Source organism: Engraulis encrasicolus, chromosome 16, assembly GCF_034702125.1.
Source record: "Engraulis encrasicolus isolate BLACKSEA-1 chromosome 16, IST_EnEncr_1.0, whole genome shotgun sequence".
Lineage (NCBI taxonomy): Eukaryota > Metazoa > Chordata > Actinopteri > Clupeiformes > Engraulidae > Engraulis > Engraulis encrasicolus.
In genome coordinates, this window is record NC_085872.1 from 43,012,080 (window position 1) to 43,030,748 (window position 18,669).

An 18,669-nucleotide genomic window follows, 5' to 3' on the forward strand; every position below is an offset into this window, starting at 1 on the left:
GAAGCACTCAGAGAGCGCAGACCTCTGCCAAGGAAGCTGCTTGATAGAACATTTGACTATGTTACACTCTATTTTCATTTTAAGTCTTTCTGCCTTCTTTTTGTGGAGTTAGAAACTGAAATGTTCTGCCCCACAATTCAATATGTTGTCACTAGATTTATAGCCCAGCAATGGTTAAGAATCTTTAAAAAGGTCCTGGTTCCGGTTTGTGATCCGTATCACCACCAGAATTTAATCACTTGTTCATTGAATCATTACTAACAACTCCACAAAGTTTCGTCCAGATCCGTTGATTCGTTTTTGAGTTATCCTGCTGACAGAATCTTTTAAAAAAAGTCCTGGTTCCGGTTCGTGGTCCGAATCACCACCAGAATTTAATCACTTGTTCCTTGGGTCATTATCAACAACTCCACAAAGTTTCGTCCAAATCTGTTGATTAGTTTTTGAGTTATGCTGCTGACAAACAGACAGACAGACGGACAAACAAATCAACGCAACCAAAAACATTACCTCCTTGGCGGAGGTAATAATATCCCAATACGTACAGAAACACAAAGAGTACTAAATGAGGACCAACGGCAACATTAATACAAATGCTGAATGTAATCCAAGTTAGGGACACAATATTTTCAGTGTGTACAGTGACTCTATTTTAGGATAGTACAGCTGTTTTAAAGACTGGCCGGTGAATAAGAGAAAAAGAGAAATGTTAAATGAAGAAAACAGCTTGAACTAACATGAGAGACTGTTGCCAAGATGCCAAAAGCTACCTTCATCATTTTATGGATTATGGATGTTGAAAGCAGCTTGACAGATAGGCCTACATCTATGCTGCCTTCAACATTGATCATAACAATGATATGTCTGTCCTAGAAAGTAATTTGGACATGCCTTGGTGCCCTGTCCTAACAGAATGTTTTCCCTAGAAGGAAGCATTGTCTCTATGGGGTAAATATGAAACGCATAATGCACAAAAACAGGTCGAGCCCAGGATTTGCTTTTAGTGTGATTGTTTTCTTCAAACATGACCTAATGACACTGTCATCCATATCTCAATCTCTTACCAATGTTTCTCATCCAAATAACAGATTACTGTATAAACAGTAAGACATGTGCAGGTCCCATGTTCAACACACCAAGTCAAGTCAAGTCAAGTTGGTTTTATTGTCAATTTCTTTACATGCACTGGTCATACAAAGAATTTGAAATTACATTTCTTGCTTTCCCATGCAGACATAGACTAATCTAGGTAAGGACATAGACAGTATAGACATAGACAGTACTCATACATGGACATAAGACAGTATGGACATAGACAGTGCTCATACAGACATTTAAAGTACAAGACTGGACAACAGAAGACTTGTAAAGAACATACATTAAGAGGAGGTATTTGTTGTGCTTTTTCTAAAAGTCCTTTATAGCGTTACACCAACACCACTCACTAGGAAGAAAGTCCCAAAGCCCGAGCACACAAGGACAGTCAACCACTTAAAACATTTCACATATAGGCTAGAGTGCACCGTAAGTGGCAGGTTGGAAGGTGGAAGTCAGTTGAAGGAGCATGTGGTGAGTGTTTGATAAAAACAAACAAACAAAAACATTTGTTTCTTGAAACAAAGAGTGCAAGACCGAAACCTCATTTCTTCATCAGCTCTCTGAAATACACACAGTTAATAAGACATTTTCCAGTCTGTATGACTACTGGAAGTCGGACGAGTTTTATCACATTATTACATTACATAGCTGATAGGCTACTTTTATCTAAAACGACTAACAGTAACTTAGCCACAGGGTATTGATTACAGTCCACAGAGCGATGTAGGGCTACACAGACGTGCAACCGATTCAAAGATCTAAGCTCCCTGATCTATGGCTGTCCCAGTTAATAATCAAATGCTCACACCAAATATACCTTACAAGTATGTAGTTTTTTTCTCTTCTTTGGTGGCTGTGTGTTTGTAATGCTTCAGAAATAGATGCATATGAAAATTATCTGTTTATACACCTGGCAATATTCTTTCTTATATCTTTCTGGTATTTTCCCTTAATAAGTCAGGAATGTTGTAGAATGTAAGTATCCCTTTTGAATACAGTTGGCCTGTAGTTCAGTGCTCTCTTCTGTACACACTCCATGGTTCAGATGTAGGTGATACTTTGTGAACTATGCATAATAGATGGACTGAAATGTCATCTCCCATGTGCAGTCCTGTGCGGAAAAACAAAATGGCCATATTATTTCCCGCCTCCTTTCCTTTATAAAATTTGCCCATTGCCATATGAGCTAGAATGCCATTGGTCATCCGACAGGAGTGAAGTTTGGTAAATTTGAGCCTAACAGAGCCAATGCTCATCTGACTGTAGCTGTAACTGTAGAGGTGAAGTCATCACGTGACATGTCAATATGGAAGTCTCATCAGGCCTATATCCTCTATGCATGGCTTTAGTCAACCTTGTTGCAGATCGTTCTGTGACTGATCTGTGTGAATGAGTCCATCTTTATCTGAGGTCCTCTCTACATCAAGTAGGCTATAATATACATCTCTGTATTTTCATTCAATTTAGTTTTATTCGTATCATTTTTCAATTTAAAATGAGGGTTAATAAAATTGACTTGGTCATGTTACTTGTTGACACAAACGGCTATATGTAGCCTATAGGCTCCCAAAAGCCTTAATTCCCCTTCAAACATGCCCTGTGTTCCTTCTCAGCAGTCTATTGTGAAGCCACAAAGCCAGGCGTTGGGTGCATGTAGGGCCAACAGAGTAAACGCAACAGGCCTAACAGGCAAATCCTGTCAGAAGTCCTTCGTGCCACTCCCAAACATCCCCACACACTCCACACCGTGCCCCCAGTATGGAACAGCTCGCTCCCTCAACCCAGGGGAGTAGTTCTCATTTCTGGGCCCTATGTACAACCGGGTGAAATTGAGGTGAAATGTGCATTGGTAAAGATAAAGTCACGTCATCAAACCAGCATAAATTAGCATAAATGAATTATCATTAATGAAGCATATATTACATTAGGTTCAGTAGGCTATGTGATGGAATAACTATATGATAAGTAGTGTGTGATAAGGAAGGAACACTGATGAGACTTAGATCAGTGATATTAGGTGACATAGCCTACCTGTCAGAAAAAAATGACAAAACCTGTTGGTAGTAAAACCTGTGTTGGTAGTAAATTGTAGTCAACTAAATTTTAGGAAAAGTCACCACATTTGGTCACCCCTTTGGGGCCTCATCATATTATATGTGGAACCCTGGTGGTGGCTCAACCCTGACACACACACACACACACACACACACACACACACACACACACACACACACACACACACACACACACACACACACACACACACACACACACACACACACACTATATCAATATCTTCTAAACACAATCACAAAATCTTGTAAACAGCCTGCTCATTCAAAGACATGATATTTCATACATCTTTCCACTGGATGGACACTGACAGCTCAGACTGATGGCATCAGAGTCTCGGTCATATGTGTTCCAAGTCCCCTGGAGAAGTAGGCCTACCCAAAAAGGACCCGAAAGTCTCCATGTTCTTGGTCCCATCTTAGAAATAGCAGGCATACCTTTGCGACAACTGTGGATAGGCATTTCTTGAAGCAGTCCATTTGCTCTGAAGGCAAAAATACTTTGCTGTTTCAGCATACTATAGGCCTAGGCCTATAGCGCTGTTTTCCCCCTGACAAGATATAAAGAAATATTGTTTCCATCCCCATCAGCAAAGGGAAAGAATTAATTTTTTTTTTTTTTTTTTTTTTTCAATAGTTGGTTTAACCTGCTTTCAAATGTTGGCCTATGGTGCACATTTTGGCATTGCCTGCTGAATTGAACTTAATTAGGCTTATGTGCAATGTCCAGAAATGTCCCAATGTGTCATAATCCAGGAATTGTTCGAGTGGTCGTTTGACTGCAGATCCCAAATGTCAAATTGCCGAATTATTTTATCTGATTCGGCTTGACAAAATGCCCTGTGGCCGGTTTAAAATCACTGCTAGATTAACGCACTATGCAGTCTTTGAAGAGGGGATTTCTTATTCGAACAATTAACTGCGGATTAATGTGTGAATGGAAATCTCGTCCATGACGTGCCTGCCAAACCATCAGGACAACAGGTTATGGCAAAAAAGAGCGATTTGTAAATAGTACAGAAATAGCCTACTATTGTAGTAATATTGTGTTCAATGAATCTGTGGCTTTGAGCGCTCTGATGTCTAATTGGCGGGATAAAACATACGGCACATATGCACCAATTGGCGTACACAATGTTAACTTCTTGTCAAATGAGAAACGTGTGTTTTCCGCCGTCACCACGTCCTACAGCAGAAGCTGATAGAGGGTGGGGTGACTGCTGGCCTCGAGAAATTGGCAGGGAGATCATCTGGATGAAGAGTCAGAGTTCAACGGTGAGTCGCAGGCTTTCTCCACGCCATGTGTGCAAGATTGTGATATATGTTCTGACGTGAAATTTCATATCGCGTGTAAGTGTATCCATTTTCTATTGTATTTCGCGTAACAGTCACTACGTTTGACAATTTTTACTATCACTACACTAGCTTGCTAGCTTAGCTAGCAACCATAACCAGCTGTTTGTCAAAATGGTCTTGCTCAGATTAGCTAATCAGTCAGCATTGTTAATTCACTAACATCAGCAAATGTCAAGTTTGTTGTGTTGGCATAACACTTTGTGAAGCCTAACATTAATTAAAAATTTGCAACATTATACTGTCTGTCTGTCATTACGATATAAATCGTATTATACTACCAATATAGGCAGCTATCAATGGCCACAAGGCTAGCTTTATTGACTGGTAGTTCTAATCTACATGGTTATTTGTCGAAGTTGGCCAGTGCAAAGTTCATTGCAGATTATTGCTGAAAGCATGCATTCATATTAATACCATGTTATGTAGCCTACATGTTGAATGCAGCCACATGTTTCGGCTTATGGCCAATTGTCCAATTGACGCAACACCCTGCAGGGTGCTCCAATTGTGAACTTCCTGACCCCAATGATGCTGATGACCAAAGATTGACCGTGAAATCAGAGGCTTACTAGTCGGGATGCAAATGAATCCAATTCCAAATTCACATGTGCAAAATAGTTTCAGTGATTGTGGCATGCTTTTCAGCCAAGTCTGTTGTTGAAAACAAAGTGACTCTGACATCAAGTGGGCCATGTCATGCAAGCCAAGTTATAGACGTCACTGGTAGGCTACATCTTGATGTGAACTGATGTGACTGACGGTGGACAAAAGGACCATCAACAACTTGCATCCTCAGTGAGTGTGTCTGGAAATGAGGCTGTCGCTGCTTCAAAAGCAAAGTGTGGTAGTCTCATTATCCTCCACTCTAATCCAATTTTGAATGACTGATGTGATAATTGGCTTGTTACCATTAACAAAATAACTGCTGTGATCTTATCACTGATGTGTGAAATGTGGATGTTGCTTCTTCAGGCATTGCAAGACCAAAGGCCATTATTGACAAATATTGTGAGTTGATAGGTTTTAAAATCAACAAAATCAATTTGTGCCTTAAGTTGCTGTTTTTCATGCATTCCTTACATTGTTGTAACCCTGTTATTATTGTTGGGATCACAACTTCCGTGATTCATTAACAGACTGTTTCACCCAGTTGTCGCTCTGTACTATTTGTACACACTTAACAGTAATGTCTTTTCAGAGTGGATCATCAATAGGCCTATTTCATGTTGTTATTCTTGTGGGACAATGTCTGGCTGTGCTTACTGACTCCGCCATGGTCACAGTCAGGCATAACTTCCACTTTATAACACTAGTTTAATCTCAGTTTTGGAAACAGGCCTAATCCAATGCGTTCACCAATTAAATATGAAACTTTGTTTACAGTGAAAATTGTTCTTCAAGAATTTGACTTAATCCACTTAATGCAATGCCAGTTAACAATAGACAATTTGCAGCATGCACCCTATCCCATGCCTGGTGGTCTCCATTTTTGTGGGGAGGAGTCATTTTGGAACAGGCAGCCCAGTTGTCTCAGTAATCCCTTTAATGACACATTTGTAGATGGAACAATGATGCTTCATGTTGTCAAAAGGTAAACTGGATGGTCACTGTAGTGGGAGTAGTTGTAGTATGATATCTAGTAGACAGGCTCTGGTGGAACCCTCCCATGGTCACATGACCCCACTGTTCGAGACAGCTTTTCAGTGACGTCGCTTGGAGCTGTGGAAGAGGGACGGGAGATTTGCCGAGAATAATCGGTGTGAGCGCGAGCCGAGGTGCGGCACTAGTAGTTGAACACAACGTAGCCATTCCTTTTCCAACGTGAACAGAAAACTGTTCATTATTTTAGTGACCTAATGCCAGGTCCCACCCAAGCACTATCCCCAAATGGAGAAAATAACAACGACATCATGGACAACGGAACCAACATCATTCCTTACAGAAAAAATACTGTTCGGGGAGAGCGCGCCTACAGGTAAACTAGTGTAATGCCTCGGGTTTGCCTGGTTATGTTGGTAACTTGGCTCTATAGCCAACTACCGTTAGGTCTGCGGAGGGAATAATGTTGTATTCCTTGCATTTGTGGAAATCACCACAGTCCTGGTGTTGTGTTTTACCGCTATGTTTGACGATGTGACACTCTTTGTAGCATACGTCTTTAGCGCACTGCAGAGAGACAACATTGAATCGTCTTTAATATGTCCACTGTTCTGTTTCATTGGTGACATTAGCCATTCATTGTATATGGCCACTTTATTTGTTAAGATTGCCTACAATGTTTTGCTGGCTCCATTGGTTACCAGTTGGCTCCCACTATCAAATGGAGAACGGTCGTCGCTTCTTTTGACAGAGAAGACATCAGATACTGTTAGCCATTGGCTAACATCCATTAGCAATCTCTCAAATTAGATCAACGCCTATTACACACATAGTGATGCATCCTTTACACCTAGAAGACCCAATGTTTGTGTGGAAAACCACTTATTTGGCTTTAGATTCTCCTGTGGAGATTGTAATAAGCCACATTCCCATCCAGCATGTTGCTATGGCTGTTAGCAAATTGTCAGGATGGGCTGGGATGTGGGTGATGGAGCCATGTAATATCCGCTTTTGTTGACACGAAAACGTCGACCCGGTTTTCTGTTTTCCAAACCAGAGTTGTGGATGCGGGACTGCACCTCTGTTACCCAGTGCCTGTCTTGTCAAGCAGTGCCAGGTAACTGGTACCCATACAAACCCCCAGTCATCCTCCAAGTCAAGGTGCATCATAGGTAGGGAGGTTGGCTAGTTCTACCTGATCAAAGGCTAGAACTAGTGGTCGTTGTATAGAGTGCATTCTGCTAATCTATTTAAGCATTGGCGTCGACTCATGGTCCATGGAGGAGATAGAGCGACTCTAGATTCGTCTCCCGCAGGTTGACGGAGTTTTAAGAAGCTTACGTAAGGCATGCTGGTTATCTCGAGAGACTTCAAGGGACAAAAAGAATTGTGCCCTGTCTTTGTGTTCTACTTAGTGCATTGTTGAAAAACACGAGCGCCCAATTTGGGCTGCAGTGTAAATTGTGTAGGCATCAGGCAAAGGGTTGTCTTCCCAGGCTATCCTCTCTGCATGTCATCAGCAGCAATGTAAACACCATGGGATTCCGCATGCTTGATAGATAAGTCCTATTGGTCTGAAGGATCATATGCCCCCCCCCACACACACACACACACCCATGTGTGTGGGGTGTTTATATTTGTGTTAAGACAAGGTGGATGGGGTGCATAGTATTCTCCTTAGTTACAGGCATCAGGATGTAGCAAGCAAGGCCAAAGTCTATGGAAACTGTATCTTGTGCCTAACTCCCAATCCATCATTCGTGGTTACCATAGATAAAAGCTGTACAACACAGTTGTTTGTTTATTCTCAGTAATAAGTCTAAAATAACTCACTTGACTCTTATCTTGAAATTCTTCCATCTTGTTCACATCAGTATATTGAGTTGAATATGCATGTCGTGTTTGTATTTGTAGAGCACATTAGGCCTACTGGCACATCAAAAATACTATTATTACTATGAATTATTTTCACTGCCATTTCAATCAGTGGGGCCCGATGAACATCCATAGCAGGCTTCTTGTGTCCAATTAATTACATTGTAATAGCACCGTTTTCAAAGACATCAAACAGGAGAACTACAGTCTCACTTACGCTATAGTACCACAAGTTTGAGCATTGCAACTGTTAAAGAAACACTAGCATGGTCGCTGTATTGAGCTGCATTCATTTTGTGTATACAGAAGTTGTCATGAGTTAATTAATGGGTATGTGAGTGTATGTAGGCTACTTCACTGGATACAGACATACGATATGCCGGTCTTGAACTTGTAGCTGAATGTCCCTTACCCATATTCTATTTCTTCTCTATTTCATGTCTCAGTAATCTTACAGCCTCAATGAGGGAATGTAACTGAATTATTGAAAAAAACAATGCTACCCCTGATCTGACTCACATGGTGTTTCAGTGAATTGATACAGTATGATCTGATACTATTTCAGAGGCATTACGATGCGTGCAATACCTTGGATACCTCCCTCTGAATGGCAGGCTCCTCTATGACAGTGATTCTCAAACTGTGGGCCGGGGCCCACTGATGGACCTTAAAAGTATTCCATTGGGCATTGAAATCATTTTCCAAAAATCAAAATGCATTTTTTTTGTGTGTGTTGCTGTAGACTATTGAACTGAGTTGTATTGTTTATTGGGTGAGAGATGGGCATTGAATGTTTGTGGAAATTTCAAGGGGACCCCAAGCTGGAAAAGTTTGGGAACCCCTGCTCTATGGTAAACCTTGTAAAACTTTCTAGTAAGAAGTAGGTGGTGTCTATTTTTACACATCATCCATCTCGAGGACAGGCATTACACTTGGACAGGTGTAATATGAAATGTACTGTATAACTAGGATGGGCACCTAGTCAGAACTGTAAGAGATGAGTTCATAAGAGATGAGTGTTCAGATTTTACATTTTCATGACATTGTTTCACCAGTGTCACAGTATAAGTGTCGGGATCATTATGAGCTCTGTGTAGCCCACCATTAAACAATTACAGCAGCTGTACTGTAATCAGTCTGAACTGAAAGGGCGGAATAGGAAAAAAACATTAAAGCAACTAATGGTTTTGTCTCTGGTCTTCTTGCAGTTGGGGGATGGCGGTCAACGTATATTCTACCTCAATAACCCAGGAGACGATGAGCAGGCATGACATCACTGCCTGGGTCAACGATCTCCTGAGTCTGAACTACACTAAAGTCGAGCAGCTGTCCTCAGGTAAGCGCAGCCATGGCTGCAAGTGCTGTACACCTCCCAGGGTAGAAGAGGAAGATGATTGGCCTACTGCCCCAATTAGAGATTAAAGGAAGGAGAATTAGATAATGAGGATGTTCTAATCTAGCCTACATGCAACACTGGGGTGCATTTCTGGAAAGCGTAGTTGTTTGCAGTTAGCAACTTGGGTAGTTGCCGATGGGATATTGCATTGCAATCAGCAAAGTAGCTACCGTAGTTAGCAACTACGCTTTTGAGAAATGCACCCCTGAATTTTCAACATTGGTGAATTTATGAATAGCCTTTTCTTTATAATGTGGGAATATGCCATTTCTATGCATAGCCCTTAACATGTTCACCTCAAAGAGGGTGAACTGGTTCAGCCGTGAGGATGCTCGGTTTCTGCTTCATCTAGCATAGATGTTTCGCAACCAAACCTTGGTTTACATTGTTGAAATAATTTGAGAAATTGAACTGCTAGAATATAAATACTTACTTGTAAAGGATTTCGCTCCATTTCAAAATGATAACCAAGCTGGCCTTTGCTTTTTGTGACCTTGTCTCTAATGAATTTTTTAGATTATTGACTAATGTAATGCACAGCGTTTGGCAACCAGGCATGTGCTGTTGACCTAATGGAGTTCTGTGGCCAGTCATTATTTGTGCGGCCTACTGTAGTGGCAGTCGGGTCAATGGAAAGTGAGGATACAAACAAGGGACCATACACACACTGTGATGGAGTGACCATCACTAGGGTTGTGGGTGTGTTCTGACTGTTACGCCAAAAAGCCTGGCTCTTTGGTGTAGCGGTCGGAGCCCCAGTTTACTACCTCAGAAGGTTCGGGTTCACACACACACACGCACACACACACACACACACACACACACACACACACACACACACACACACACACACGCACACACACACACACACAGATATAGAGTTTTATATTCATCATACTCTGAATGTTGACTTCTGATTTTTATAGGGGCAGCCTACTGCCAGTTTATGGATCTGCTGTTTCCTGGCTGCATCAGTCTTAAGAAGGTCAAGTTCCAAGCAAAGCTGGAGCATGAGTACATTCACAACTTCAAGCTGCTGCAGGCCTCCTTCAAAAGGATGAATGTGGACAAGGTTAGCAGATCAAAGCCGTACTTGGTTTTTCTGCATGGTGCCAGTCGGCCTAAACATCTTACTTAGTAGATGAGCATGGATGTGGCAAAGCTTGTGCATGCGGTCAGTAGTACTTTGAAGACTTTTTAATGTACAATGAAAATCAGTAAAATGACAAAGTTTAGTTGATTCTTTCAGTGTATGCATGCTTGGGCCCTTTCTTTTTTACATTGGTTTGATAATCATAGAGCTTTTTTGTCCCCTTGAAGATCATTCCTGTAGAGAAGCTTGTAAAAGGACGGTTTCAGGACAACCTTGATTTCATTCAATGGTTCAAGAAGTTTTTTGATGCCAACTACGATGGCAAGGAGTACGACCCTGTTGAGGCCAGACAGGGTCAAGATGCTCTTCCTCCACCGGACCCCGGCGAGCAGATCTTCAACCTGCCAAAGAAGTCCCTCCATCACGCAGCAAGCTCCCCCACTGCTGGTAACCCCTCTGTTCTTCAACTCAGTACGTTCTCTGTTAATGTCTACTCCAGGGGTGCATCCCAATATGTGACCTTGCCTCCTCCACTTGCGCTTGTCTCCTCGCCCCGCCTCCTGGCCCCTCCTCCTTGGAGAAAACGATTAAGTTTCCCAGCTGTCAGCCTCGCCACAACAACTTTTGAGGGACTGTTTTTCATTCACCTTCCCAATTGCAAACGAGAAAAAGACTCTACAATTGAGCTTTTGCAAGATATTGAAATATAATGCTGTTGTCAGTGATGTCATCATGATGAGAAGCGAGTGGAGGAGGCAAGTGGAGGAGGCAAAGTCACATATTGGGATGCACTCCAGATCATTGTCTTCCAGTTTTTCAAGTAGCACTACGCCATTACATAAAGCATCAATAACTCTTACCAAACTGACATAACCAGTTATTATTAATCATGCTCTGCTTTTAAACCTTTCCCTCTCATGACTAACTGGCCATGCATTTGTGTCTAGGAGCGACCAGGTCGACCAGTACGACCCCCAAACCGTCAACACCAACATCTCGACCCTCTTCAGCCAAAAGAGCCCCCGCAGCCGCAGCCACAGCAACTCCTGCAAAGGGAGAGAAGGAGCTTGAGGCCCAAGTGGCACAGCTTAGTGATCAGGTCTGCTCTAACCGCTGTCATTACTAAAATGCACTGCTATGCTTACCCTTAATACAGCAATAGCCATACGCAGACATTTTCTCACGTATGCTATGAATGTTAGTCATTACAGTGTATGTATTGCATAGTTGTTGCGACCGACGTAATGTATGGTATGATCATGTATAACGTTAACCTAAATAATTACTTGTAACATCTGTAATCCTCATGATGTTAACTCATTTAACCATTGATGTTGTCCAGCAAGTGACATAGTTTTGCATTTTGAGAAGCAATGAAGAAAGAAAAAAAGAGTATTTCAGTTTTGTATTGAAGTAGCGCATTTCATGTCTCTCTTGTTCTTGATCTATATATATATATATTTTTTTAATTGCAGTTAAACACAATGAAGTCGGCTCTTGAGGGTGTTGAGAAGGAGAGGGACTTCTACTTCGGCAAGCTGCGGGAGGTGGAGCTACTCTGTCAGGAGCAGGGTCAGGAGAATGAGGAGAACACTCCTTTCCTTGATCGGCTGATGGAAGTGCTATACTCAGCAGACGATCAGGTGGGTACCTTACATGACAACAGCATATAGTGAAGGGTCTCTCTCTCTCTCTCTCTCTGTCTGTCTCTCGCTCTCTCTCGCTCTCTCACATTCTCTCGTGCAGAGGGAAACAATTTGACCTGTTTCTCACTGTGACCTGTGTGTACTCACTCACTCACTCTCACACACACACACGATCTGACTAATTAAAAAGGGATAAGCATGATGTTTTCCACCTTGGTTGTGCCTTGCATCTGCAGCATCATACTGCATGTTGTATTTAAAGTGCTCCTGAGAGCTTCAGATCTTATACTAGTTACTCAAGATCGCTGTTTATCGCTTGCTGCCTAAATCGGCAATAGATCATGGCCATTGTATTTGACCCGAGAACGTTATGTTAACAAATGCTTCATTATGCATCACAGCCCACATAGAAAATCATTCACGATAGAATTACACATGATGATTGATATGGGCTCTGTGTGGCTGTGGACCACTTATGGGTGACATGGTAGCTGAAGGAATGGCACGCTTGTGTTGAGTTTCTATTTGTGTTCTGTCTGCAGGAGGCGGGAGGCGAGCTTGGGCTTGGGGAGGAGGCGGAGGCCCAGGGCCGAGAGGAGTTAGCTCAAGAGCCAGATGAGCAAGAGGAGCAAGATGAGTACTGAGGTCCGAGGAGAGTGGCACTCTCTTTGGTTTCATGAGAACTGTTTTTAAAGCCCAGGTTTTAATTTTTTTCATTCTTTTTTTTTTCATCACTTTTGTTGTCTTGAGGATTGAGCACATAAAGCGTCCTAGAAGCACCCCCACCCCTCTTTTTATTCACTCCGTCAATGCATACTGGTTTTTTTTTAGTCTCCTTTGGTGACCATCATTGGTTTGAGATGCTGCATCTTGTCCGTGTCATGTCCCTCCTTCCCTGAAGGCTCTTCATGCTCTGACCATCCTGATTGTCTTTTTTTTAATTATTGTTTTTTAAATCAAGGACTTTGCCTCAAGCAAGAAGTTGCCAAAACTTCATTTGTGAGGCTGTGTTTGTGAAGGATGGATAGTGTATATCCATTGGCAGTATACTCTTTGTACATTTTTTTATTTGTCCTCTCCATGTTTTTACATATCAAGTGTAGTAATCAGGAAAAAAACAATGCAATAAGCATAGTCTGAAAAGGCTCCTAGAAGGGCCAATGGAACTCCCTAATGCTCTGAATTTTGCTTCTCTTAACTGTTACAAATAATGCTTCTAGAACACTGCTCACTCCTGGATCCAAGAGGGTATCCTTGTCCATAAGCAAGGTTTATAACGCCAGTTTGTGAGCTTGACCCATTTTCCCTCTCTGATAGTCACAGCAGATACCATGTCATACCACAATCAGGGCATCCACGAGCAAAGCAAAGATAGACTAGCACCGTAACTCGGTGCCACAATTTCCAAATGGATTGTATGTATTGTAATGTCTTAAATGGGCAGCATTGCAGTCTGTTGTCTTGATGCGCATTCAATCATGTCAAGCGTGTCATTACAGTGTCCACTCAGAAAAGAGAAAAAATAAACAATCTTTCACCGTCCAGTTTCCTGAAACAAACCATGTATATTAAAAGATGTTTTTAATATAATTTTAAACCAGGGTCTTGGAGATATACCAGTGAGATCACCAAGCTATATGGCATAAGAGTATCCCAGTGCATAGTATACTTTTTCATGATATTGCATTTATTTCCATGACAACTTAACTCTGCAGCACACCGCTTTTAGTCATATATTGTGTACAATGAAAAGGAATGTAAACATGTATTGTTAATAATTATAGACAATGTTTTTTTTCTCTCTCAATAGCCCACTCATTATGCATTCCCCAAAATGTGTTGCATGTTTGCATTTTATTTGTGAATAACTTGACCTGCTTTTTACATATTTAATAAAAAAACAAACAAAAAAACAATGTTAAGTGAGCTGTGTTTTGTATGTTTACCCTGCTGTTGGAGAGTTGTCGATTTGAATGGATTTGCTGTAATAAACCCTTCATTTTAATGTACAGTTGTATTTTGTATTGAATTCCTTTGTAAAAGTTTACACATGCGTTGCGGGTGACCTATAGAAATAACACTGCAATCTGTGTAAGAGATTAATATATAGCAAACTAAGAAGTGCAATATGGTTTACTTATGACATACATTAACATTCTTATAAGACTGGCCATCTTGCAAGCTTCAGGCTTCTTTGAAATGCACTGTCATAACTCAAGACTAGCTGTAGCTGTAAAACACATTACAAATACTTATCTTGTTCATCATTGTTCTCCAGTCAGTTCTGTTCTCTAAGAGAGTGACTTGGGTGAATGGATGATGGGAAGTTCTACAAAGGAAGAAGGCTTTAATGTCAACATGGTTTGCAAATTCACCTGGTTAGGCCATGCCCAATATCAACAGGTCAGGGCAGAACATAGAATGTAGAATACTCAAAATAACAAGATGTTGGTTGGTGATGGCTGGGAATGCTATTTTATCTAAATATATATATATATATATGACCGTGGTAATGTGGTGATGTGAATTGACCAGATCAGAGCCGTAGAGAAAATATTGTATTTAATGTTAGGGCTACACAACTGCTCTGGACCAGATTTTCATTTTCAACATGTGTAAAGGCTGGTCAGCAACAGTCAGTGCCCTGCAGTGGTCGCGAGATGGCAACAGCGCGCCAAATTCACGAGAGAGAAGGCATTCAAAGTTGGGAAGAAGAAGATGCAGGGGGAAAAGACGCGCTGAACACTTGGTTGTTGTGAAACAATTCTGGCTATTATACAACAGCATCTGTTCATAAAATATAAGTTGCAATAGGGATAATAGAATTCTGCAATGTAACATTCACACTGTCTTCCAAATGTCTTTTTCTGTAAGGGTAAGTCCACTCCACCAATTGCTCAACTTGCAGATAACTAGCAACAAGTTAGCAGCGAGTCCTGTACTGTATGTAAACAAACGGGAACTTATGTTACGTTTGTATTCAGTGTTTTGTTGAATGGTGTTGTGGTATTACAGCTGAGGCAATGACAAACACAATTTCTCATTTCCGATAAATACCTCTGTGAAGCTATTATGATATTATGATATTTATTTAGGGTAAATACAATTTCATTACTTAAACCACGCCAGTTACCGGTATATTCTCTTTCAGCGAAAAAGAAATCCAAGAGACTTGAGATGTATTCTGTTTCCAGAGGACCGAAAAGACACGCGCAGAAATATCTCGAATGAAACAAAAGTGCAAGCCTCATCCTCACATAAATCGTGGCAGAGATGTGGTGACGCCTTTCTCGATACCCCGGTTTCAAAGGTGAGGTGAACCGAACCACGACACAGGTGACACAAGGGGGACATGTTTTCTTCCTCAACATCGTCAGCATATAATTGAATATGATTATGACAAAGCCTTCACATCACTACATCTTGTAACACCAATTTCAATCATGACAGAAACCCAAAACACCTGGTCCAAAACTCGCAACTTTGAGGCAAAGTCTGCTACAAACATCAGCAGGTATTTAACGCTGTGTGATGATTTTCCTGTATGTATGGTGTTCAACACATCCTATTTGGGCTGATTGATTTCTTACATTACATAATATTCTTCTAGAAAAGAAGAATGGAGATACAGAGGAGCCTGTACACATTGCGTGGAGCTCCAGTGAAAGTGAAAATTCTGATTGTGAGGAAAGCAATCCATCCAGGAAGACATCAGAATTGGTTCCGAAGCAGTCTCGACCCAACAAGTCAACCCAAGTCGACCCAAAAAAGCTCAGCAGTCATTTGCCGTATTTGAGAAATGAACCAGGTTGGCATACATAGTCCCATGCTTATGCTCCCTCTGTCATGCTCTCCCCATAATATGTTAAATGTAGTTACTATATAGGTATACGTATACTATGTAAGTATGCATTGTGTATATTATACTTTAATGGTGAAAAAAGTGAGATGATCAAGTAGCTCTGCAACTCTTGTACCCAGCAAGATGACAGTAAATATAGGGCAGGTGGGTCAGGTGATAACTCATACCTGCACCTCTCTCATAGCAGACGACCTTCCGGCCATTGAGTCTGACAGTGATCAGCATGAAGATGAGGAAGACTACGTCAACGATGTCAGAGATGGGGGTAGAAAAGAGAGGGAGCCTGATGACCCAGTCACAATTTCAGATTTCAAGTCTCCAGAGAAGGCCAAAACAGAAGAAATAAAAGAGAATACAAATGTCAAAGGGACACAAAGGGTAAGTTTATAGACTGATCTTAGATAATCAAGCATTTGTAGGCATAGACAAAGTATACTCTGTGTGTGTGTGTGTGTGTGTGTGTGTGTGTGTGTGTGTGTGTGCGCGTGTGTGTGTGTGTGTGTGTGTGTGTGTGCAAACGCTCTGGAATGTGTTTCTCAATTACTTCGTTGCTAACTAAGGTAGCAACTTATTTGTTTGCAATGCAATTTCCCATTGGAAACCTAGTAAGTAACTAACTGGTTAGCAGCGATGCTTTCGAGAAACGGGGTCCTGGACTAGTATATGGGTGCATCCCAATATGTGTCCTTGCCTCCTCCACTTGTGCTTGTCTCCTCGTCCCGCCTCCTGGCCCCTCCTCCGTGGAGAAAACGATAAAGTTTCCCAGCTGTCAGCCTCGCCAAAACAACTTTTGAGGGACTGTTTTTCATTCACCATCCCAATTGCAAATGAGAAAAAAGACTTTACAATTGAGCTTTTGCAAGATATTGAAATATAATGCTGTTGTCAGTGATGTCATCATGACGAGAAGCAAGTGGAGGAGGCAAGTGGAGGAGGCAAGGTCACATATTGGGATGCACCCTATGAGTAGCCATGTGGCATTTTGCTCTCAGTGCACAGTAGGTGGCAGTATATTCTTTCATGACAGAGCGGCAGCAGGTTAGTGCATTAAAAAAAGAAAAAAAAATCTCAAGCAGAGTCCAAACCCCTATCTATTAGTTGAGCATGTAATGCTTGAATATCAAAGTTATTTGGCAGTGGCACTATGGTATTTTAAGTGAGAACTTGGAGATTGCCCAAATATCTGTTTAGAAAACTGTCTTACTCCCTATCGACTGATATGTTTGCTAGCACACTGAAAAATAAGCTGTGGCAGAAAACTTCCACAGTCACTTATCTGTGCATTAATACACAGAAGATTTTTCTTGGAACTGTTTTTGACATCTGTGATATCTGTTTTCTTTTCTCCCTTGGCTGTCCTCACTTATATGTCACAACCCAAGAGCCTAAAATAATCACAAGCTTTGATTGCGTTAGAACCTCAGGACTCCTAGTCCCTTCCCTATTTTCACCTGTGCTTATAGGGCTTGCTCCTGTTTCATCTACCACAGTGCAAGGTAAAGGGAAAATAATGTCAGAGAAACTGGGCTACTGATTCGCAGACACGGCAAGGTGGTTAGAAGTGAGGTCATGTTCAGGAGTACCGTTACTTTCTGACACACTTTGAGGACACTCAGCTCATGTTCTATCGTTCTGTATAATTTATGCAATTTTGTTGCAGAAGTGGTGCTAACTTCTGTGAGTCCTGTAGGGGATAGTCACAATTCACAAGCGCATTACCACCCAATTCAAATGTCAGCCAGTTTGAGAATGGGAGTCGTCAGAGATTCCTGACTGGCACGATCATGAAATTAAGTGAGCTCTGCAGAAAAGCGCTGCAGAAAAAAATATGATGATGACATACAGCTGGCAGGTCTATTTGTATTTAGTGATGATAAAAGTATATATAATCTCTTTCAGTAGTTGCAGATTTGTTTTCCTTTTTATTTATTTTTTGCTTATCAGGGAGGATGTGCTTGGAAGGCGCCCAAACTCTTAGTCAGTATTTTAGGTTTCCTGTCAAATTCAATAGTTAGCTGTTTATGCTGCCTGAAAACATGTTAACAACAGTTTGTATGTTGTTGTCTCCCTCTAAAACAAGTGGTTGACAAATTTCCATCACAAGGCTACTGGTCTGGGTCAGGCAGTCCAGTGAGTGACCGTTAGGTGGTCTGCAGTTTGACGCATCCTGGCTTCCCATCAGTCCCTCCTCTTTGCGGATGTGAAAGTGTTCTATCTGATTTAGAAACGCTGACAGGACAAAAAAAGGCTCTGCATATCAGGAGGCACATTCTCTTTTCTTTGAGCCTTTAGGTAGTGTGCCCAAATTAAAATATATATATATATTATCCTCAATGTTTTGAAGAAGCTTCAGGAAGGCTAAGTTGTTGTGTCACCTCAGTTGCCATAGGTCGCCACCACTGATGGTGTCAAAGTTGCTAAGTTTTCAGTGGTAATGCCATGGTTCTGGAAGTCTTACACAAGTTAGTAATTTCCCCGGAAACACAAAGGACAAATTGGGGTGTGCTGTATTCATGGGCACCAAGGTGGAACATTTTGCACACATGAACATTCAACACATTTAGATTAATCCAAAAGGCCACAATATTTGTGATATCCAGGCAATTAGCAAAGCACAGCCATCCATTCATAGATCAAACGATAAAGGAAATAAGTTATTCCAGCAGCTGAGA

General features: G+C 41.4%; 2 protein-coding genes across 7 annotated transcripts in view; both read left to right on the forward strand.

Annotated features, from left to right (window-relative positions):
- The first annotated feature begins 4,361 nt into the window (after positions 1–4,361).
- mapre2 (microtubule-associated protein, RP/EB family, member 2) lies at positions 4,362–12,914 on the forward strand. Of its 4 annotated transcripts, none has more exons than XM_063219705.1 (7): positions 4,362–4,445; positions 9,209–9,336; positions 10,323–10,468; positions 10,717–10,960; positions 11,437–11,588; positions 11,965–12,132; positions 12,678–12,914. In XM_063219705.1, the coding sequence occupies exons 2-7, from the start codon at positions 9,216–9,218 to the stop codon at positions 12,777–12,779; spliced, it is 933 nt and encodes a 310-aa protein (XP_063075775.1). In that variant the 5' UTR covers positions 4,362–4,445; positions 9,209–9,215; the 3' UTR covers positions 12,780–12,914. The 4 variants fall into 4 exon arrangements, with proteins under 4 accessions (XP_063075775.1, XP_063075776.1, XP_063075773.1 ...); XM_063219706.1 differs by having other exon boundaries at positions 4,432–4,520; XM_063219703.1 differs by lacking the exon at positions 4,362–4,445 and adding an exon at positions 4,537–6,501.
- A 1,867-nt stretch (positions 12,915–14,781) lies between these two features.
- The window catches only part of spidr (scaffold protein involved in DNA repair), a 56,278-nt gene continuing 52,390 nt past the window's right edge, over positions 14,782–18,669 (forward strand). Inside the window, exons 1-5 of one of the 3 annotated variants that reach the window (XM_063219707.1) lie at positions 14,782–15,010; positions 15,287–15,445; positions 15,586–15,649; positions 15,746–15,943; positions 16,182–16,375. In XM_063219707.1, the coding sequence (XP_063075777.1) occupies positions 14,993–15,010; positions 15,287–15,445; positions 15,586–15,649; positions 15,746–15,943; positions 16,182–16,375 (633 nt within the window). In that variant the 5' untranslated portion in view covers positions 14,782–14,992. The remainder of the gene's footprint in view (positions 15,011–15,286; positions 15,446–15,585; positions 15,650–15,745; positions 15,944–16,181; positions 16,376–18,669) is intronic. The other 2 variants (XM_063219708.1, XM_063219709.1) reach the window with 2 other exon arrangements.

Excerpts from the sequence above, each read along its gene's own strand:
- mapre2 (XM_063219703.1), top strand. The coding sequence starts at position 6,383 with ATGCCAGGTCCCACCCAAGCACTATCCCCAAATGGAGAAAATAACAAC. Across the intron at positions 9,337-10,322 it reads AGTCGAGCAGCTGTCCTCAG|GGGCAGCCTACTGCCAGTTT; the intron begins GTAAGCGCAGCC and ends TGATTTTTATAG. Across the intron at positions 10,469-10,716 it reads AAAGGATGAATGTGGACAAG|ATCATTCCTGTAGAGAAGCT; the intron begins GTTAGCAGATCA and ends GTCCCCTTGAAG.